Raw genomic sequence first — 23,680 nt, 5'->3', positions numbered from 1 at the left:
ATCGTGAAGATGAAAGCACACAAGAGTATGGTAGGTTAACTACTGACTATAAGTAACTTTGCAACTACATGCCAACTTATTCTAACCCTAACCCTACCAGTCTACTAATAAATCTATTAACACTCCAATGGGAGTTAGTAGACATGTGCAACTGTACTTATAGTCAACAGAATGTGTTCAAGGGACCATTAAAATAAAGTGAAATCAATATGGTCTAACCTAAACTGATAATTATGACAACACTGTTGCTGACAGTGAACATAACATGAGGTTTTACTGGATATGCAGTGATTGTTTCTGTCTTCCTAATGCTACCTTCTGCCTCTCTGTTTTGCTCTTGCACACAATCTACTTCATGCCTTCTGTCCTCTGATTGATAGTTTATAAAAAAATAAATAAAAAATAAATAAAAAATATCAAATAAAGTATTTTTTGCTGAGAAATGATTTATTAATAATTCATGATTATTATAAATTAATGTAAGAAACATTTACTGGACTGAAGCAACTGGGTTTATTGATATTCATTCACCATTTGTTAATGTTAAAAATGTAATTCTTCTGACATTTTTTCATGCTAATATAAACGTCAAATATGACGCAACAGGCTTTTGGGGAACATTTTCCATCTCTTAATTATCATTGATTTGCACTGAATTGCATATGAGCCATAAAAGCGATGTATAAATATGATACTCAAAAAAAAAAAAAAAAAAAAAAAAACAAAACACACATACATGCATATACAAGTTTGTATCGGTTTTTTGTTGAGTATCATATTACACACACACACACACGAACAGCTTTTATGGATCATATATGCAATTTTTAACATAAAAAATTAAATGTATTAATAATCAAACCCCAGTTGCTTCAGTCTAGTAAATGTTTCTTACATTTACTTTATAAAAATAATTCAAGATTTTCTGAGCAAAGGGACCCTTACTTGAAAAAAAAAAAAAAAAAAAAAAAAAAAAAATATATATATATATATATTATACACAATTAATCAGAGGACAGAAGGTATGAAGAAGATTGTGTACACGATGTTTCTCAGCAAAGTGTTGGTCATATTGATAATTTATAGGCCCTAGAAATTTGCATTTTAAATTTGATACAGTAGGCTAATATATTCATAAATAGGCATTTACTTATTGTTCAACCGAATTTTACAAAGAATGTTTAGTTAAAGTTATGAGAGAATAAATGTTTTAAAATTCGTATTAAAATGTTGTAACATGCATTGCCAAACAAGCATTCTTTTTTTCCAATTAATTTAAATTCCCAAAGGGGAAACGTATCCTGGGAGATACAAACATTTACAGGCAGATTATGGAAAATGGAAAAATTAAATCCATAAAATTTCAACATAAACATAATAAGCTAACACTTAACAACAACTCTTCAAACATGCAAGTCTCCTCAAATATTGTAAATATGTGAAATGTATCACTGAAGGCGAGTAGATTTCCCACTACAGGTCATGTTGTTTTTAAATGCTGCCAATGAGCTAAACAGAGAATGTATGAATGAAGTCACCAGATCTAAATATTCACAACAAACACCCTTTCAACATGAAAACTGAGAAATTAAACCAACACTTTCCCTGCTTATCTCAGGATACATCGCCCCTTTTAGGGTTAATTTTAAATTAAGAGAATAATTGAAGAGTTCAGATGCAAAAGCCTCTAAGTGCCATCTGAAATTTTCTTCTAGAATGATCATTTTTATCAAGCTCGTATATTTAAGTTCAGTAATTTCACTTAAATGGCAATGAAAATTACCTATTAATTGTCATTTAAGTGAAATTACTGAACTTAAATATACGAGCTTGATAAAAATGATCATTCTAGAAGAAAATTTCAGATGGCACTTAGAGGCTTTTGCATCTGAACTCTTCAATTATATGAATATACTATATGAATTATAAATAATTACAATTCATTTAATATAAACATACAATTCTTTCACTCTAAACTGCTTTAATTTGGAGTGAGAGATACAGGGGGAGTGACTTTATTGCATCAGATACATGTCACTTTACTCACAGCTGATTGGTCCAGTTTTGGTTTGTGATCTCGAACACAGAATACATTCATTTTATTCAAGGTCATCCTGCAGCGCAAGTTACCATGGTGATCGAACCCGTTAAAAACCAATCCACCTTCTCGAGCCCGAAAAAATAGAGTTTGCTCAAAATAATCTCAAATTTACAAGGGGAGCAACTGAAACTGGCTTCATGCAACAGGACACAGAAACAGTGGGAAACACTGCTGTAACAAACACCACTCACTGTCATTCTGAAGTGCTCCTGAAGAGCTTAATGAGCTGGTTTAGTGTGTTGGATCTGAACTCTGCTGATAGGTAGATCTCCAGGAACAGTTTTGGGCACTCCAGATTTAGATTAACGAGATAGACACATGATTTACGTTTCCTGCTTCTGTGCATCAAAATCATACATAATACTGAACTATTCATTCGGGCACGTACATTCTTTCTCCGCAAGAACACAAGTCCGTTCTTAGATCTGAGAAACCACCCAGGAGAACCCCATCACTGCACATTTTGGATGTCTTCTTCTTCTTCTTCTTTTTGGGTTTTATGGTAGTTGGCATCCAAAGTGTTGCATTACCACCACCTACTGAATTAAATAGTTTTCCCAGTGCAGTATATTTACAGTGACCACCCTAAAGTTCACTGCCCGTTCTATATGTCATACTCTATGGTCTGAGATGGTATAAATTCTTTCCTCAGCGTATCATCTAGTTCTTCTCCTGATATGTCCACAATGTCCAAAAATCTTCTCGCCGCATCCAACACCATCTTGATCCTCTCTGATTTCCCTTTAATTTCCACAGCACAATTGACCACCATAGCAATAAATCCTAGAAATCGCTTCTTGTCCACACCAATAACGTTATTCTGATCATCTCCCTTCTTTCCCGTCTCCTGTTCTGTTTGCACTACTACTCGTTCCATTCTCTTAGTAGCTTCTGCATATGTTAGCCCTTCTTCTGCTCTGATTTTACTCACTTTTACCTGTTTGATTTTTTCAGGACATTGCATTGACTCCGCATGGTGATTTCCCAAACAGTGAATGCATTTTACTTGTTCCTCTTCACACTCCCCTCTTACACAAGTATTTTTCCCACATCTCCCACATCTCCTGACTCCTCTACACACTGCAGCCACATGTCCATACTCCTGACAGCAAAAGCACCTTAACGGAGCTCTTTCATAAGACCTCACCCTGTAGCATATGTAGTCTAAATATATCCTCTCTGGCAAATCTCCCACAAAAGTCAGACACACAGAAGTACTTTCTTCCCTTTCTCCTTTACGGAATCTTGTCAGTCTTCTGGCCTCACAAACTCCTTCAACGGCCCGAAACTCCTCGTCTTCCACTGACAGCGGTACGCCACTTACTACTCCTTTCTTTTTGTATTCTGTCCCGAGTGGGAAGCATTTCACAGTTCTGTACTCTGTATACACCTTAATCTTTAGAGCTTGTTCTCTCTGATGCCTTGACACGCAGTCAATAATAACCATCCCACTCCTTGTTATTTTGATGGACCGAACATCTCCGAGTTTCTTTCCAACGAATCTTCCAACCTCATGCGAATCCTTGAAGATCCCGTCACTTCTTGTTACTGCTATCATTCCTACTTGATATCTCTCAACAGTTCTTCTTGTCTGGCTTCCATCACTTGAAACACTGTTCTTTTTCCTTTTCCTGTTCTCAACTCCTCTTGTATCTTCTTCATTTCCCTCGCTCTCGTCTGACTCCATTTTTCCTCCACCGACCAGTCCAGTCTCTCTCCTCAAACCGCCGCTGCAAACAGTAGTTCTGAACTTCTCCTCCATTTTGGATGTCTCTCTTCTCTGACAAACACACCTGAGATCTTGGAGTCTTTACTAATGAGCTGATGAGTTGAGTCAGCTGTGTTTGATTAGAGAGACATCTAAAACTGTGCAGTGCTGGTGAAACTCCAGGATATATATTCTTTATTAAACTGACAGGACTTGGAGTTAAGGCTTTTTCTCTTTTATCTTTGTTTGGTCACAGTGATGAGCATAAACTGATCTCAAAGGCAGTTCTTCAGTTCTTGCATGATACAGGACTGTATGTAAGAATTTAAGTCAAACTTTGACCTGTGGAGGGCAGTAATACGCTCAGCAGCGTCTACACTGCCGGAATCCTATAAGAAGAAGAAACTCCAGGATCAGGGTTGAAAACCACTGAATTATTATACAGGAACATCATTAGGGAAAACACTGTTGAATAACATGGGGGAACAGGAATGTCATTGTAGTCAGAGTGAAACAGACTAAAATTATTTAATATAATGAAATATTGATCAAATTTAAAGGATTTTTTTTTAAATGTAAAAATGAACACTGGTACCAGATCATGAGATTAGACATTTGTGTACACCTGTGATTTCTGTGCTGAGATTTAGTGTTTACAGAACATTTTACAAGCTTATTTTAGTCCTAAAATTTACATCAAATGATTCGTCTTACTGAGGACAAAGACATGTGTGACAATCAGCGTTTCATAACTGCAGGATGTTTTACTTACAGCAGCCTTAGCATATTGACATCATGAGCCAAGTAATAATGTTTAACACCAATTACCAGTGTGCACATTAACATTCTCATGTATCTCAAAAAAGATGAATTTAATTATTTTTGTCCAGAGTTCAGATAGCTTTACTGCTTGAAAGTCTTTGTAAAGTTAAATTGAACTGCCGTCTTCCCCTGTATAAGTAAGTGCAGCACTCCTGAAAAAGAGTAAGGATTAAAGAAAAATGAAATAAAAGAGAGCGCAGCAGTGCTTCTTTGTTGTTATATTTACTCAGAATGAAGTGCATCACGGGCGCGCACCACCCACTGAAGTGTGTGGTGACGTAATCACGCTGGTATGCCAAGCGAAAATAATTAATTTAATAAATGCACATAAAGCACAAATAAGAAATTGAACAGTATATAAAAGTATTAGAAAAATAACATTTTAGTATATTATAATGGCATTGAAGAAATTGTACAAACAAAAACAGCTTGTACTCCTACATAAGCATCAGTAGCCACGAGTCGCATTGGTGTGACGTCAACTCCCCTCTTCGATTGATTGGCTAGAGGAGTAGCTGTCAATCTAGAACTAGTGGACCAATGGTGACGCTTAAGCCTGCCCTAATTTACATGAAACTCGAACTGCAACATTTGGGAAAGCAAGCGCAGAACATAGAAATAAGAGCGAAGAGAAAAACAGCACAAGCGTACAAAAGAGTAAAATATGAGCAGAAAATGCAAGAAAGCACAAAGTACACAGTAATAAAACCAAGGAAAACATACTTTTTAAGAAAGCATGACCATAAGTTAAAGTTTTCTGCAAAATAACTTTTAATGTGTTTAAAGTTTTTATTCATGCTTGTTATTTCTTGATTCACGCTTATTATATTTTGATCCATGACCACGTTGTTTACTATTCTGATCATTTTGCATTCTTTTTTTCAGTTTGTGCAATATATTTTTACATGTGTTTTAAAAATTTTGATTCACGCTTATTATTTTTTTATACGTGACCGCTATATATTTGGCGGGAATTTGATCCCATAAACCGGACTCGCGTCCTCGGGAGTCATTCTCCTGAGTCGGACTTGGCAATTAACTTGGCAATCCGAACTTTGTGTACTCGCTATCGAGAAACGCCTAATGTCGGCGCTTGGCTTCTTGTGACAAACACGCCGGGAAGCAAGAACAAGATCTGCTGTATGTCATCCATTGTTGTTTATTTTGCTTTCTTCACGCGAAAATGACATCGTTCCAGTCTCACACAAAGCCCGTCCTTTTACCCATATATGGATTGGCCAGAAGGTGGGCGGGGTTAGGATTTCCCGAGATTTTCCAAGATGGCGCCGCCCATACCCCCCATAAACGGCTCCAAACCCGTTCTTCAGAAAGTCTATGGGTGACGTCACAGACGCTTTGTCCATATTTTTTACAGTCTATGGTTTATTCGAGCAAAAAAGTGTTAATTTGAGCAATTCCGTCAAAGAAGCAACACAAAGCCTGTAAAGCATTGAAATAAATATCAGTAAATATTGGAAACTTAAATAATATAAAGTTAAATCTATTAAAAAAACAACAAAAAACTTTCGTTTAATAGCCTACTTCCACACAAAGACGCGTGATTCCACATGAAGCCTACAGTTCTGCGCTTTGAGAGGGATGTGGGACACGAGGAGGAAAGAGTCAGAGACCATCAATCTATTTTCTGATATCTTCATGTTTTCTAGGCTACTTGTTGTATAAGGTATGAAAAGCGAATTTAATCTTCCACAACCCAGCGGGCACCTTGACGTCAATTTAACATCAATATGACATCAACATTGATGTCAAAATGACGTCACGAAATAGGTCAAAAATGAAAGTCATATTGACGTCAAAGTGTCGATGTCAAGATTTTGACCTCTGCTGATGTCATTTTGCCAAACAAAAAGGTGAAATGCATGGCCGTACACTTATTACACGCTTCACTTAAAACTAACCAGATTTCCTTTATTTAATTTCCGGTTTAATGAAATCATATTTTGCATTTTAAAGTCACCATGATGGTGGTTAGCGTTTGCTTTAGTTGGGCTCTTGACGCTTGACTTTTTAAAGGTCCCCTATTATGCCCCTTTTGACAAGATGTAAAATAAGTCTCTGATGTCCCCAGAGTGTGTATGTGAAGTTTTAGCTCAAAATACCCAACAGATCATTTTTTACAGCATGTTTAAATTGTCATTTTTTGGGGCTCAGAAAAACACGCTGTTTTAGTGTGTGCCCTTTAAATGCAAATAAGCTGCTGCTGCACAACACAGGGGGCGGAGCTTCATGAGCTCGCGCTCAGTCTCAGGACAATTTCATCTCACGGAATGATGATAATAATATCAGAAACTCTCAGTAACGGTGTTCATTTCGACCCGGAGTCGGACAATAATGCCTACAGAGTCAGAGTGCTGTATAGAGATGGAACAGGTATTACGGTTATAACGTATTTGTCATCTGCTTGTATGTATCCACTATTAATAGCCTACAAGTCTGCTGTTTCGGACCAGGTCCGAATGATGATCAAACATATACTGATGAGTTTAATAAAGTTTCACGAGTTCACATCTACATATAAGTAGTACAATAAGTTTATGCGTATTTGGCGTGCTGTCCGGGGGGAGGGCTCCGAGCTCGGAGTTAGGCCCGAACCCAGAGTACTCCCCCCAGTCGGTAAGTGTAGATGGAACTGGAAGTGAGGAGATGGGGTGGAGGAGGGGTGCTGACAAACTTTCAATGAACAGAGATAGGTCTGCTGTGAATTTATACTCTGTCATTGAGTTGATTACTGATTAATCTCCAGCTGTGCATAATTTGGTTAATTATCTGAACTGTAAACACAGTAAGTTATAAGAAGTGCGCAAGTACATAAACAAATTTCAGTAGAGTTGAGGGAGCATTTTCTTTAAAAAACTAAATAATTCCACCTCGTCTTCAGCGGCTGCCTCAGATTTCGGGAGTAAATAGAGAGAGAGCTATGTGGATTAATACATCCAGCCACACAACACTTACAACGCTTGGGAGACATTCTCGTCAGTGCAGCAGCTGTGAACTCAATCAGGGCGGGTCTATGTTCAAACGGCAGTGTCTGTCAACACTCGTGGGCGGGGCCTGTGCTGTAGTGACGTCACTAAAACAGCATTCTGAAAACAGGTCGTTGGGAGACACTGCTGATGATTTATGGGGATTAATAAAAAAGGAGTGAGTGGATTTTTATCACTATTGGGTGGTTCTGTACACGCACTGCCAACACACATTTATGTCCAAACAGCATGCAAAAGTGAATGTTGCATAATATGGGACCTTTAATATAAAAATTTCTCTGGCTGCTATAATTGTGTGTTTATAAAGCACAATTGTTGTAGCAAAAAAAGCCATGAGAAAATGAGATCAGGTGATGTTGGCTGTTTATTGATGATGACGACGATATCATCATGTAATTGCCTGAATCCCTGATCTTATTTAATGTCTAATGCTATGATTATATAGGACTTGTGATTTTAAAACTATTTTATTCATAATCATTAATGGCAAAAGAAGTCATGTCTAGCAGTGTTGTTTATCAAATAATATACTTGGTTTTTAAAAACTAGTATTTAGTGCACAAAAACCTTTCATCTATGGCATTACTTAGACGCACACAGACATCAAGAAACAGCATATGAATCTCAACAATGGTGACATTCAAACAAAATATCCAGATAATCAGATCAACTCTGAGCATAAAACAAGCTATAAAAAATCCAGCTGCATAATTTGTTAAAGCCGCAATGCATGCTGGGAGATAAGGGTGAGTTTTGATTGGTGGTACCCAGCATGCACTGCAGCATGAAGCATTTCATTGACTGTCACCATTGTTGAGAGTCATACACTGATGGCTAAGTAATAATGTAGAGGAAAAAGTTTAATGCTTTAAATGCTTTTAAAATCCTTTACATTATTTGATAAACAACATTACTCTCATGCTGTAAAATTAAATGGCTTCTATTATAAAACAATATTAAAACCACAAGTCCAATATGATCAAAACATTAGACCCAGAATAAGATCAGGGATTCAGGCAATTACATGATGATATCGTCATCATCATCAATAAACAGCCAACATCACCTGATCTCATTTTCTCATGGCTTTTTTTGCTACAACAATTGTGCTTTATAAACACACAATTATAGCAGCCAGAGACATTATTATATTAAAAAGTCAAGGGTCAAGAGCCCAACTAAAGCAAACGCTAACCACCATCATGGTGTCTTTAAAATACAAAATATGATTTCTTTAAACCGGAAATTAAATAAAGTAAATCTGGTTCGTTTTAAGTGAAGCGTGTAATAAGTGTACGGCCATGCATTTCACCTTTTTGTTTGGCAAAATGACATCAGCAGAGGTTAAAATCTTGACATCAAATTGACATCGACGTCAATATGACTTTCATTTTTGACCTATTTGTGACCTAAATTGCGTTGCCAGAGAGAGCGAGACTAAAAATCACCCGCGCGTGTGAAACGCGCTTTACAAATAAACTTGACGCGCCTTGCATGTCTAATAACAAACAAAAACTGTGTTAAAATGAATCTGACGTGCAAGTAAAAATGTAGGCTATCTGTCCAACAACGTTTTTCTACTTTACCACAGTAAAGAATCTGAATATAATAGGCCTAATTAAAAGCGAACCAAGGAAGAAACGTTTATAATCCCCTTAGAAAATCGAGACGTGACTGAAGATTTGAGGGGAAAAAACAAGAGATTACATGCAGGGATGAGTCACGATTTTTGAATATTCGATTAGTTTATTTAATTAATGAATTATAGAATATCGAATAGGTTGTGTAATTATTCTCTAAAATAAAATATCCATGTTTTTGGTGCTAATGCGGTGGTGACGCGTTCATATAATTACGTTCTGTAATAAGGTCCTGTGTCCTGAATGTTCAAGGACAAAGTTTTTGCACTTCCCTCCTAAGTTGCACTTCAGTAAATGTGTAGAAGATGTTCACAGATTTAATGTGACATTTGAAGTGAGTTGAGCAGTCTTATTATCCAAATTTTTTGTAATGCCTTTGAATAATATGGGGGACATGAATCGCAATATATCGCAGAATCGAAACGCAATACTTGCTGTATCGCAATATGTTAAGAATCACAATAATATCGAATCGTGGCCCAAATATCACAATACTATCGGATTGTCAAATTTTTGCCAATTCCCACCTCTAGAACCAATGAAATGTGATTTTCAAACTCATACTGATTTAAACAAAATGATTTTACCCACACTGACTGACACATCCGAAGCGTGCCTCAAAGACGCCTCAGACAGCGCGTGATCCCGATATACTCTTATACCTACACAGAATTACAGTGTTTCAAAATATCTGTCTTGGCGAGTATTCAAGCAAACATAATCTGCTATGTGTTAAGTGAACATTTGGTTAACTGTTGGGGAAAAACATCTGATGTGTAACATTATATTAGACCCATGCAGTACAGTAGGTCTGAATATATAGGCTGTCTTTTTCATTAATGTTAATCAAACAATTGTGGTACCATGGGGGAAAAATAAAAAAATTGGTGTTATTACCAGAGATTTTAAGGTATGGTTGGTAGATGATTTTGTTTTGGAACCTTCAGAAAACGTTTAACTCGATTTTTCTCAAAATTGACTTTGACAATTAAAGTCAAACAGGTGTAGCTCAGTCATGAACATTTGCTCATTGCGACTCATTTTGCCAGAACGGGTCACGTATGTCAGCAGACGCATATGTAAAATCAAAACTGCCTAATGTTACTTGATGAAATGTCGACGCAGGACGAGGTATAGGACTGTGAAGCTTTGGGGGTGTTGTTGGACTTGAACTTCTGAATCCGATCCAGACGTAGTCTGAATATCTAATTTCTAAAAATTCTTAAATCAAGATACATAAGCAATTATTCAGTATACAAGACTTAACATTTTAAGTTATTGTGCTAAATTTATCTTAAATTAAGAATACAAAAAAGAAAAGAAGACAAAAATACGGAGAAAGAAATTAATTTTCTGCAGGGTAGTCCTAAAATTTACATCAAAGAATTTAGTCCAGGGTTCCTCAAATCCGGTTTTGAAGTGCCGCTGTCCTGCAGAGTTTAGTAAGGTAAGTAACTCAGTAAGGCAGTGGCCCTCCAGTGCCAGATTTGTGGAACCCTGATTTAGTCTTACAGAAGACATTAACATGTCTGACTATGATATACCGTAGATGATCTTACCAGAGTTTCTCCAGTTTACAGTCAGGCTCCTTCAGTACAACAGAGAGAAGCTTCACACCCGGATCTCGTAGGTTTCTATTATTCAGATCCAGTTCTCTCAGTTGTGAGGGGTTTGATATCAGAACTGAAGTCAGAGCAGCACAATCTTTCTCTGTGACTCCACAATCACTCAAACTGTAGAGAGATGAAAATCATACTTGGTAAACACTATGAACTGAAAACAAAAAGCAATAGAAAATTGAGAAAAAATAGACAATTTGTAGATTGAGTAAAGAAAACACTGCACTTGGTCACCAATGGATGGCATTGTCTCAAAATTACTCAGGAACCTTGAGGTAATGGTGTCACAGATTACAATTGGAGAGAGTTAAGTGTGAATAAAAGACAAATGGGACATGGTGTGGACTCAGGATAACAAACTCTCAGTGTGCAAAAGAACAAGATTCTGAACAGACACGACATATACAACATAAAATTAAACCAACTAACTCCACGCTTTGCTCTAAATGTAAGACTGCATTCTTGGGCTAGAATTCTTGGCCTCCCTTGCAGGTGAATAACCAATAAACATGCTATATGAATATTACATTTTTTGTCCGTTGTTGCCAGGAAAACGACTTTATAAAACTGGATCAGTGATAAATCACTCTCTTTGTCTAGCATATAATTAAGAAAAATTATTCCCATGACAAGAATTTTACAACCATCAACTGATATCTCAACCATGATAGCCTTTTTTTAAAATAACATTTGTGCTTTATTATGTCATATTATACATGCTTTATTATATATATTATGATGTCATATTTATAGATTTTGACCTTTGCCTTTTTAGTCCAGTCTTTGGCTCTATCCAGTTGATGTTGTTTACCTCTATTATAAGAGTTGGGCTTTGTTTGTCTGTTTAAAATGTAATACTTAAAATGTTAAAGGATTAGTTCACCCAAAAAGGAAAATGATGTCATTAATGACTCACCCTCATGTCGTTCCAAGCCCGTAAGACCTCCGTTCATCTTCGGAACACAGTTTAAGATATTTTAGATTTAGTCCGAGAGCTTTCTGTCCCTCCATTGAAAATGTATGTACGGTATACTGTCCATGTCGAGAAAGGTAATAAAAACATCATCAAAGTAGTCCATGTGACATCAGTGGGTTAGTTAGAAGTTTTTGAAGCATCGAAAATACTTTTTGTGCAAAAAAAAAAAAAAAAAAAGACTTTATTCCACTATTAATTTCCTTCTCTCTGGGCCTCGAGTTAGTTCACGTAGTGTAACAGCGTAGCGCTTCTGTGTTATACGTCACACGTAAGCTCACTATTGGCCGACGCTGGTCATGTGTGTGGTCAAACTTCTAACTAACCCACTGATGTCAAATGGACTACTTTGATGATGTTTTTATTACCTTTCTGGACATGGACAGTATACCGTACATACATTTTCAATGGAGAGACAGAAAGCTCTCGGACTAAATCTAAAATATCTTAAACTGTTCCGAAGATGAACGGAGGTCTTACGGGCTTGGAATGACATGCGGGTGAGTCATTAATTACATAATTTTCATTTTTGGATGAACTAACCCTTTAATGAAAACCTCAACTAAGTAGTCAAGTTTCATTGTCAAATTTGCAACAATAAAGAATTAACTTTTAACGTGGATCAAATCCATATAAATGGTTTAAGTACTAATTCATTTGTAACATTAAACTTGTTTATTTTAAATGAATCCTCATGTTGAAGACATTGGCTGTCAGGTGCTTTAACACAAGTTTGAGTCAGCTTGTATTGTTTCCCAATCACATGTCCCCGTCATTATTCCCATCAATAAAATAGATAAATTCAAATTTTTAAAAATCAGAAAAACAATAAAAACAAGTATGCTGCCATATTGCTCCTATTACTGATACAATAAATGTTCGTATGTTTCTTAGATTTATGATCTTTTGATTTTCTTTTGTTTTAACAGTAAAGTGATAGTTTTCACTGATACTTACTGAACTTTAATCACGGGCAGCAGCTTCTGAAGAACCTTCAGTTTTTCAGCTTTATTGTTTTCTCCAACAAATGTATTAATATCAAACTTCTCCAGACTCTTCTCTGATGTCAACAACACAAAAACTACAGCTGACCACTGAGATGAAGAGAGTCTGGCTTCACTTATTGTTCCAGATTTCAGATACTGTTGTATTTCCTCCACTAGTGACTGGTCACCCAGTTCATTCAGACAGTGGAACAGATTGATGGATTTCTCTGGAGAGTCAATGGTCCTGATCTTCTCCTTGATGTACTCAACTGTTTTCTCATTGCTGTCAGACCTTCTTCTTCTCAGTGTCATTAGTCCCTGAAGGAGAATCTGATGAGACTTCACTGACAAACCCAGAAGGAAGCGCAGGAAAAGGTCCAGATGTCCATTTTTACTCTGTAGAGCCTCATTCACGGCTCTCTCATGGAGCTCAGAAAATGAAACATGTTCTGGTAAATCGAGTTTAGACCAGTTCTTAAACATAGACAACACTATAGAGACTATGTCAAATACATTTCTGTTGTTGTTTGTGAAGCAGAGGTGCACATATAAAGCTGCTAGATGTTCCTGAACACTCAGGTGAACAAAGCAGAAGACTTTCGCCTGATACAGGCCTGACTCCTCTCTGAAGATCTGAGTGCACAATCCTGAGTACACTGATGCTTCTGTCACATCAATGCCACACTCTCTCAGGTCTTTCTCATAGAAGATCACATTGCCTTTCACAAGCTGCTGAAAAGCCACTTTCCCCAGTTTGAGGATCATGTCTTCATCTGTCAGGTTCTTCTTATAGTTCTTCTCATGTTTTATGTTGGACTGAAGGATCAGGAAGTGTGTGTACATTTGAGTGAGTCTTGGGAATCTCTCCACTCTCTGCTTCACTCAACATCTTCTCTAGAACAGTGGCTGAGATCCAGCAGAACACTGGGATGTGGCACATGATGTAGAGGCTCCTTGATGACTTCAGGTGTGAGATGATTGTATTGGCCAGACTCTGATCACTGATTCTCTTCCTGAAGTATTCCTCCTTCTGTGGCTCATTGAAGCCTCGTACCTCTGTCACTCGATGGACACACTCAGAGGGGACGAGATCGGCTGCTGCTGGTCTAGAGGTGATCCAGATCAGAGCAGAGGGAAGCAGATTCCCCGCAATGAGGTTCGTCAGCAGTACGTCCACTGATTTCTTTTTGTTTACATCTCGTAGAGTCTCATTCCTTTGAAAATGTAAGGGAAGACGACACTCATCCAGACCATCAAAGATGAACAACACTTTATATTTGTCACTGGATATTTCCATTTCTTTTGTTTCAGGAAAAAACACATGAAAGGCTGAATGTTTCACCCTTCATCAGATTGATCTCTCTGAAAGGTAGTGGAAATATGAGCTGGACGTCCTGATTCTCTTTGCCTTCAGCCCAGTCTAGGATGAACTTCTGCACAGAGACTGTTTTTCCAATGCCAGCGACTCCCTTTGTCAGCACAGTTGTGATGGGTTTGTTTTGTCCAGGTAAAGCAGTGGTTCCCAAACTTTTTACAGGCATGTACCCCCTGAGACATTATAGATCTTCCGGAGTACCCCCAACACCACCAATTGTTAACAACAAGTTTTTTATTTTTATAATTTTTTTTATCAATTTTGTCGAGAATAGTGAATAGAATCATAAACATATGATACAAATCTCATCAAAAGTCAACATATGATACAAATGTGCTGAATATAATGATTTTAAAAAGATAGGCACCCAATCTCACACACAATAGGCCTACAACACATATCCAACATCTCATTAAAGCTATTGTTAACTTTTCACATACTGATAAGTATTGCTTTTCACATATGATAACATTGTATATTTTCTTAACTTCTCTGCTGTAAAATAATAATAAAAAGATAACACATTAACAATAGTAAACTAAATAGTAAACAGTAAACTAAATTGTAGTAAACCACACAGAATAGGCCTACCACCTCTCCATCCACGTCACCAGTTTAATCAATGTGAGGGATGTGCCTGGATGTTCTTAAATAATGCAGCGATGTTAGGCCGAATTGGGGACAGTTTCAGTCTTAGATCATTTTCCACAAACAGTCTGTACCTATACTTGGTCTTAAGAAATAGAACCGACGCATATTTTTCACGCGACATGCAAGCGTGTTGGAAGCGTTTCAACTTTCCAGGCAAAATAGAGTAGGAAAAGATGTATGTTATATATGTTGACGGCAAAATAGGCTATAGAATATATTTCGTTCTGTATTGACAGGTGCAGTATTTGAAAATCGATCATATTTTTTACATTACATTTATATTTGCATTTATGTCAAACCCTAGACACTTTCAAACATCAAAATGACATGTAGCCTATTAATATGTATTCGTGTCAAAATTACATATAAACATCTTTTCCTACTCTATTTTGCTCGGGCCGCGCCTGAGATGCGTGTGTCACGCAGGCAGTGTGCAAACTCTAACCTGTTAATGGGAGACGAAATAAAAACGGACACGCCACGCAGCTGAGACGCTCACGCCACGCATCCAGTGTGTCGCCGGCCTTAGATCTTTTTTTGCGTACCCCCTGAAATCAGTCCACGTACCCCTGGGGGTACGCGTACCCCAGTTTGACAACCGTGGCGGTAAAGGTTTTAAGATTTTATTGCATTTGATGGGTTTGTCCTCTGTTGCTGCTCTCCTGGATTGTGTCTCAATCTGTCTCACCTCATGTTCATTACAGATCTCTCCACTGTCACCCTCTGTGATGTAGAGCTCTGTGTAGATCTCATTCAGGAGTGTTGGGTTTCCCTGCTTTGCTGTTCCCTCATTCAGACACTTAAACTTCTTCATCAGATTTGATCTAAATGTGTTGAGGACTTCATGGCTGTAAAATTTAAATAACATGGTATTACATAAGTTAAATATATAGAGTAAAATGTTGCATTTGTTTACCTGTTTGTTTACTTTACCTGACACCAGCATCCCTGCTTTCATTAAAGTCCTGTAGTTGATTCATAGATTGGTCATTCTTCTTACAGGCGGGTTTTGTTACTGCTGATCTTTGTGGTGGGATTGACCTTAAACATCATGAAGAGAATCAAGAATCAGACACTGTGATATTGGTGGATTTGTTTTATATTACCTTAATAATTCACTGTCACCCTCCTAAAACAGATAATAAGTAAATGCACTTATTAATAAATCAACTGCTCAAGGCCACCACTGTAATACTAAAAACAAAAACTATAAAAAAAGACAAACTTTGTGTTAGCTTGAGAAAGCTTTTTATATATTGTAAATATTATATTAAAATAATATATTATTGATTGATTGCTTATAATTTAACATCATGTCAGTTGTCAGGGCTATTTTAATGGTGAGAATAAAAGTAGCAAAATATAAAAAGAGAAATAAACTAAAAACTAAATTTACAAAAGTTTTTAAACTAATTCAGCCTCACTTAATAAAAAAAAAAATCTATTAATACGAATCAACAGAATAAAAACAGAGTCCTAGAGGAGTTAAAACCATCACATTCCTTTAAAATCTGCTTTAAAGATAGTGGACTCTGTCATAAGAGGCATAAAGGAGGATCTTCAACTGATAACAAAACCTTGTGCCTATTTGGCAATATGTGCAGATGATTTGGTCCCAGTGATTATCAGAGTAGAAACAATGTTTTCTATCAACAACAGGATTAATTTCATAAAGTTTAAAGGTCATATGATGCGATTTCTTGTTTTCCTTTTTCTTTAGTGTGTTATGTAGCTGTTAGTGCAAGTATAAGATCTGCAGAGTTACAAAGCTCAAAGTGTAAAACCTTAAGAGATATTCTTTATAAAAGTTATAAAGGCTCAGCCACGCCTTCCTAAAACTCTTCTTTCAAACACGCCCCCACAAATCTAGATCAGAGAGTGGGGGCAGAGTTTCATAAATAAATGTATACGCAAAGAAAGAAGGCGTAACTTTTGTTCTCGCTGTATTATTGTTGCCGCCAGCGCCACCATGTCGTGGAGACACTGTGTTTTTCGCTGCGAAAGCCAAACTAAATGAGTTTGGCCTTCCAAAAGAGGACACAATTAGAAAACAATGCTTAAACTTTATTTACAACTGTTCCAGAACAGTACAACTAAAATATTCGACTGTAAGATGCGCAATTTTCAGAGGACTGTTTCCAGACCCTGCGAGAGTACAAGGCAGGCCGTGCACAAAGCTGATTCTAAAAAGTGGGGCAATTCCATATTTGCTTGTACATTCTGGCGCTTCTGACTCACACACGTAAGTATGTTTTTTTTTATATTTTAAGAATTTGCTACTGACTATTCAAAAATCTCTTTCATTCAAATATTTAAATGTCTTTAAGAAATGTTATAGCCTACCTGAGATCAGCCTGTGTATCGTCATTCTTAAAATCTATTGGATGACCCATAGACCCGTCACTCCTCAAAGACACACAGCTGGGCTCTGGTTCTGATCTCTCCTGCTGAACTGAACTATAACAGAACAGATTTAATTAGTTTTTGATGATAATTATCATATGTAAGATCTTCATACTGTTTGGATGAAAAGCACTTGAGGAGGGTTTAGATTAAAACATTGTTTTCAAGAAATTCATTTAAAACAGACATCTCTTTTATTATGGGCCTATAAAGGGTTATTTCATTTGGAAATATGTTCAGATGATATGGTCCCATGAATTGTCTGAGTAGAAACAATGTCGTAACTTTTGTTCTCGCTGTATTATTGTTGCCGCCATGCAAAGATGATCGCTCATCTTGGACATCTGCATTTTCCGGATCAGAATCGGGCTTGAATTGATAAGGTAGTTCTGACATGATCACCTGCCATTATTGCTTCTGGAGCTGATGTTCCAAATATGGTAAGGGGCGAGACATTTCCGTCACACGCTTGAAGGGGTGGTTGATTATGATTTCACTTTTTTAACTTTAGTTAGTGTTTAATGTTGAAGACGAAGTCCTTAAAAAATGCTAATCAATGAATAGAAGATAACACATAAGCTACCTAAATTCATCAACTAGCCATTCAGAAATGTACTGTTGCATTCTACATGTTGTCACTTCTTGAGTCTCTCCATTATTGTCTGACTCTGGTTTGAACATAAACATTGACATTTTCAGTGCATGTCTGTGTGAGGTAAAAGGATATAAAATATCTGTGGGGTATTTTGAGCTAAAACTTCACATACACACACTGGGGACATCAAAGATTTATTTTACATCTTGTGAAAAGAGCATTATACCACCCCTTTAAGGTTATTGGGCCAATCACAATGTACTGGCTAGCTGGCCAATCAGAGCACGCCGCGCTTTTCAGAACGATGAGCTTTGTAAAAATCAACGGATTTCAGAAAGGCGGGGCATAGAGAAGCAACAATAATGTACAGTATGTGTAGAATAATGAGTATGTTTGTTTTTTAACCTAAAACCGCATAAACGCATTGCATTACACCAAATACACCAAATAATGTTCTTTTTAGAACCGTCATATGACCCCTTTAATTGTATTACATTGATACCATCTGTTGGTCATTTTGGAGGAGGTTATAATGGGTTTGAGGTCAGAATATAGAATAGGGTATTTTTTTGAGCTCTGAATATACATGTAAGGCCACAGCAGCACTGCTGCACATTACCTGCAATTCCACATCGCCCAGGTACCAACAAAAAGGACTACAGTCCATTTAAAATGACCACAAAAGCTGGGTGTTTCAAATAATATAAGCATCTCTTTCAATAAAATGCTATTTATCTGATTCCAAGCCATGAAATTGGAACACTCATAGATATGTCTCTCTTGCATCAGGTGAAGACAATGTCTATTATGAATATCATAAATACAAAATACAAAACACCATAATATTAAAATGTTAATCATGTCTTTAAGAAATGTTATAGCCTACCTGAGATCAGCCTGTGTATTGTCATTCTTAAAATCTATTAGATGGCCCATAGACCCGTCACTCCTCAAAGACACACAGCTGGGCGCTGGTTCTGATCTCTCCTGCTGAACTGAACTATAACAGAACAGATTTAATTAGTTTTTGATGATAATCATCATATGTAAGATCTTCATACTGTTTGGATGAAAAGCACCTGAGGAGGGTTTAGACATTGTTTTCAAGAAATTCATTTAAAAACAGACATCTCTTTTATTATGGGTCTATAAAGGGTTATTTAATGTATTTATTTAATGTATTAATTTAAAGTACCTGCAAACTGGAGAAAAATCTTCAACTCTGGATGTTTGTCTGTCATCCATGATAAAGCTGAACAGTTGAAACAGTCTGATCTCCACTGACACTGGGTGTAAATGACGAACAAACACTAAACTAAAGTAATTAAACTTAATTAAACATCTTTATCAATGATCTGATCATGAGAGTTGGAGGTAAATAGATAATGACATCGATGCGTTCACTCAAAAAAGTAATTTGAAAAATCATCACATAGCCTAACTTACAGCACGATACACAAAAGAAACCCCGTTCCTTTACTACAGGATGAAAAATGTCAAACACGTCCTTTCAGAAAAAAAGTATTAATGTGGACGTCACCTGTAAAGGGCCTCAAGACATAAAAAGTCCCCTTGATCCATATTTAGTCTAGATATCCAACCGATTCACAAACTCCTCCATCTTTTCCATCAAGTAGCTAGTACACACATTCCTGTCTACGGTTTTATAAAAGTTTCTGTGAAATACTTACTACTATTTTGGATCGGAACTTAGGAATCGACTGTCTGATTACATGGCGAAACATCAGCTTCCCTTTCAAGGGAACTCGAGCTGCGTCGAGACGCGGTGGGAACGCCCTGCGTGATTGCGTCGTGAAGCACGTGTATAACCAGTCCAATGGAAAGACGGTGAGATGGTGCTCGATGCAGAGCCAAATGGGAGGAGCTAGAGCTCGAGCTCCCCCTTTTCTGGAGCTCCAGCTCCACCTTGCTAAATTTAATGAGCGGGGATTCGCTGCAGCGTCAAATGGGAGGAGCTAGAGTTCAAGCTCACCCTTGCTGGATCTAGTGCGAGTTCAACCGTGATGGAGGAAGGACAAGTTTGTTTTGATGCGCAAGATGCTGGCATACATCATATTGTATTTTTCTCTAATATTTGTCGTGATTATGATTAAATATGTATCGTTTCTGTGACAAACGTGTAAAAACCTAATAAGAACATTGCTCACACTGTGTCTGTGTGTGTGTGTGTGTGTGTGTTTCTGAAAACGGTTGAAACGTATCTATGTAGCCTATTATTTTATCTTTAAAGCGTCTGCTATGATTATGTAAATTACTAGACTTAAAAGGCAATGTGAAAGCTTAGATAGTGCACCCCTATTTATTATTTTATAATTTACGTGTGTGTTATTTGTGAATTAATCTAAATCATCTGATTAATTTATGAAATAAAAAATAATAAGACTAGGTACCTTATCTGCCCTTTTTGTAGAAGTAAAAGCATACTCCAACAGGCCAGTTGTAATTATTATTATTTTTAATTATATGTAGTTATTTTTAAATTAATTAAACTAAAGAAATAAGAAATACAAATTTCTCAAATAAAAATGTATATTTACTGTACCAAACACCACTTTCAATACACAATAGTCGCCATACTTTATTAAACAACACTTTATTGGAGGACAAAGCATAAAGTTGATAAAGTAGCATAAAGAAAAATGAGATTCAAGATAAATAAAAATGTGTCTTCAAAAATACGTTACCATCATATGAATCCATTCACAGCTGCTGAAGCCACAAAACGAGTGCCAGAGAATCATATTCAGTCACCTACAGAAAACAGATTTGATATTGTGTTGGAAAATAATGATTCATTATCACAGCTAAACTGGTTTCTTGCTCTTCCCTGTACGTCTCTATCATGTTTGTGTTCTTCTACCTCGTCTAAACAGTTTGTTCAGTTGAAGAACAGAAGATGTGATCACTGATGTGGTGGAGCTTTTTCTCAACCAGAGGAAGAAGTCTCAACATCCCATTGTCAGGCGTTCTCCAGTGCTGGTCTGAAAGTAAAACAAAAAACAAACCATTCAAATGAAGTTGTTTAATGGACAGTCGGGTCAGCTTATGTTCTGCGTTATTTAAAGCAGTGATGGTTTACTCTGGCCCTCAGCGTCCACTGTCCTGCAGATTTAGCTCCAACCTCAAACCCTCCTGCCTATTGTCTATAAGTAAACCTGAAGACTTTGGTTCAAATTTTCAGATGTGCTCGATTAGGGTTGGAGGTTAACTCTTAATTAACCTCAAAAAGTAGAATGCAAAGGGCCAGAGGAGCCTGTTCCTTACATTTACAAAGCAGCAGTCAGTACATTATATAATATACACATTGAAGTATTATATATATATAATATTGCAGCACATAATATAAGCGAAGTACTGAACAAAAACAGTTATATCAACAGTAACCTATTTTAAAAGATTTTTAAGAAAGGCATGGTCTCTTTTGAGCCTTTGCCAGTGATGCTTGATTTCTTTCCAGACAACATACTCTTCTGTGAATTGTTTCAAGAGCTTCACTTGGTCAAAAACCAAGTGAAAACCTGTACAATGTAAAATTGTCAACATCATAAATTGACCGGTGTTGATTTTCCAGTGTTACAATAAAGTGTTAAAATAAAGTGTTGAATCAACACTAAACAGATTGGGTTAAACACCAGAAGTGTCCGTTTTAAATAAGAGTTGGTGTCATTTTGCGTTGTTGCAAACATAACTCTCTTTTAGAGTTAACCAAGCCACACCTCCGTTTACGTGCAACCGTCGTTTTGACTGAACCAGAGTCCAGACCACATGCGAACGCCATTTTACTTGTGGAAGAGTCAAGCGTGGGGTAAGTCTAATACTTTAACTTGATAGTAATACAGATAAATCAGACTGTAAATTGATTTCAATGTATACAGTTTATTAGTTTAATCTATTATTCGATCACAAATCACTGTTATAATGAATAATTAACATTAGACAGCCAACGAGCTCTGACGTCTGATTTTTGTATTTTGATTTTTGCCAATGTCATGCCACTTTATAAATGATGTAAAGGTAGTAAAGCCTCGATTAAGCTTAGTTTTGTCTATCACGTCTCACGCACTGTAATTGTTTTTATGCACGTTCACAGGCATTTTCTTTCTGAGCACACTCGACAAAGCCTAAAGTTTTGCGCGCGCGAAGCACAGGCCATTTTACAAGGTGAACTGTTGAATTTCTAGAGTGTTCTACCAGTAACGTTAAATTGGCCTATCAGGAAGATCACTGGACTAAAACTAATTGTTATGATTTTAATTTGAATATTCTTTCGTTGACCGTGGTTCTGTGATAGTCGTGGTTCTGAACTGTGGTAACGTTAAGTTTATCATGTTGTGAAATGATTGATCTGCGTGGTATTATTTTCTGCCAAATATGGGTGTCAAACGCAATTAATTTAAAATTTTGTAGTGAATTAAAGCTCTCAGTTGCCTTTTAAGGAACGAAATCCAGTAATATTTGTTAGTGTTCGCTCTAACACTGTGTGGAACACTCGTCGTGAAATTTAGGTAACGTTAGAAATAAGGCACAGCTCTTCACTCGTCTCCCTAGGGCTGAAAAATGTAGTCGACATTATCGATAAACGTCAAAACAGATATTGTCGACAGATATTTTCAACTAATAACGCCTGCAATAACGCGGTTTAACCATTGGGACGCTGTAGTGCAAGGCTGTATTGCAGCTGATGCAATAGAAGATGGCGGTTGAAGCTTTTAATGGTGCTGCTTTATTTAATATAGATTTGTGAGGCCAAGATGGCGGCGGTGTAGGTGGTAGTGTTTCTTTGCTCTTCAGGGAAATAAAGGTGAAGTGGTGATATAACCTATTAATCGGACTGGTGATAACGTGAAAAAAATACGTGAAAACGTTATATGATTCTGATTTGACATCTTTATGCATGGGAAAAAGAGGCAAGAAGAAAGTTAAACAAGTTTGGCTTGACACCATGTCTTCCGACGCATCTGTCTCAACTGATCAATTTGAGAATTCAGCATCAGCCTCGAGTAGTGCTGGATTTAAACTTAAGATAGATACCGAATCACAGTGGTTTGACACATGTCCAAATTTCGACAATGAGGTTGTTGTCACATCCCTCTCGGATACTCCTCAGAGGCCAGCTGCTAAAAAAACTAAACGCGCAGAATCTAACGTTAGTGGAAACGGGAATGAGAATGTCTTGGCGGCTATTCGTGAGCTTGATTCTAAATTAGACAAAACGTTCCAGAAGATTTCGGCGATTGAAACTACCACCGAGGCAACTTCCAAACAAGTCAAAAGTCTAACAGCGACGGTACAACAGCTTATTTTGGATGTTGGCGTGCATAAAGAGGCTCTCGATCATATGGAATCTGAGGTCCACGCTCTGAGAAAGGAAAACAAATCACTGAAAGCAAGTGTACAGGAGTGTAGACGTTACAGTTGGCGATGGTTTCTAAAGTTGCACGGCGTTGCGGAAAAAGACAATGAGGATGTCCGAAGTGTGGTCCTCAACATCTTAGGGAAGATTGCTCCTGGAGTCGGAGACGGGCTACAGGACAGTGTCGATGTCGTTCATCGTCTGGGTCCGAAGCGGACGGATGGAAAGACCAGATCGATCATAATTCTCTTCTCACAGCGCCGCATTCGTGACATCATTTGGAGTGCTGCTAAAGGTTGCAAGTTTCTAACTGACAATAAACTGCGTCTCTCGGAGCCGCTGTCTCCTGAAGATAGAGCAGCGCGGGATAAGCTGTGGCCTCTTGTGAAGAAGGCAAGGGAGGAGGGCAAGAAGGCAACCTTTCGCAA

General features: G+C 37.2%; 1 protein-coding gene and 1 pseudogene across 2 annotated transcripts in view; both read right to left on the bottom strand.

Annotated features, from left to right (window-relative positions):
* LOC309510208 (NACHT, LRR and PYD domains-containing protein 3-like) overlaps window positions 1–15,199 on the bottom strand; it is a 31,316-nt pseudogene extending 16,117 nt beyond the window's left edge. The window contains exons 1-2 of the transcript XR_014211791.1: window positions 12,826–15,199; window positions 10,836–11,009 (exon numbers count right to left, since the gene is read on the bottom strand). The product of XR_014211791.1 is annotated as an NACHT, LRR and PYD domains-containing protein 3-like (transcript). The remainder of the gene's footprint in view (window positions 1–10,835; window positions 11,010–12,825) is intronic.
* A 300-nt stretch (window positions 15,200–15,499) lies between these two features.
* LOC309510205 (uncharacterized protein) lies at window positions 15,500–19,556 on the bottom strand (the record flags this gene model as incomplete). Its single annotated transcript, XM_082191242.1, has 6 exons — window positions 19,419–19,556; window positions 19,074–19,130; window positions 18,765–18,878; window positions 17,224–17,337; window positions 15,814–15,921; window positions 15,500–15,728 (listed from the first exon to the last, which is right to left on the bottom strand). Coding segments are annotated over exons 1-6 (663 nt in total), but the record flags the coding sequence as incomplete, so codon positions are not given.
* Between the last annotated feature and the right edge of the window lie 4,124 nt (window positions 19,557–23,680).

Source organism: Leuciscus leuciscus (assembly GCF_965113295.1).
Source record: "Leuciscus leuciscus genome assembly, contig: SUPER_11_unloc_4, whole genome shotgun sequence".
Taxonomy (NCBI): domain Eukaryota; kingdom Metazoa; phylum Chordata; class Actinopteri; order Cypriniformes; family Leuciscidae; genus Leuciscus; species Leuciscus leuciscus.
This window is presented reverse-complemented; position numbering and strand designations above follow the sequence as displayed.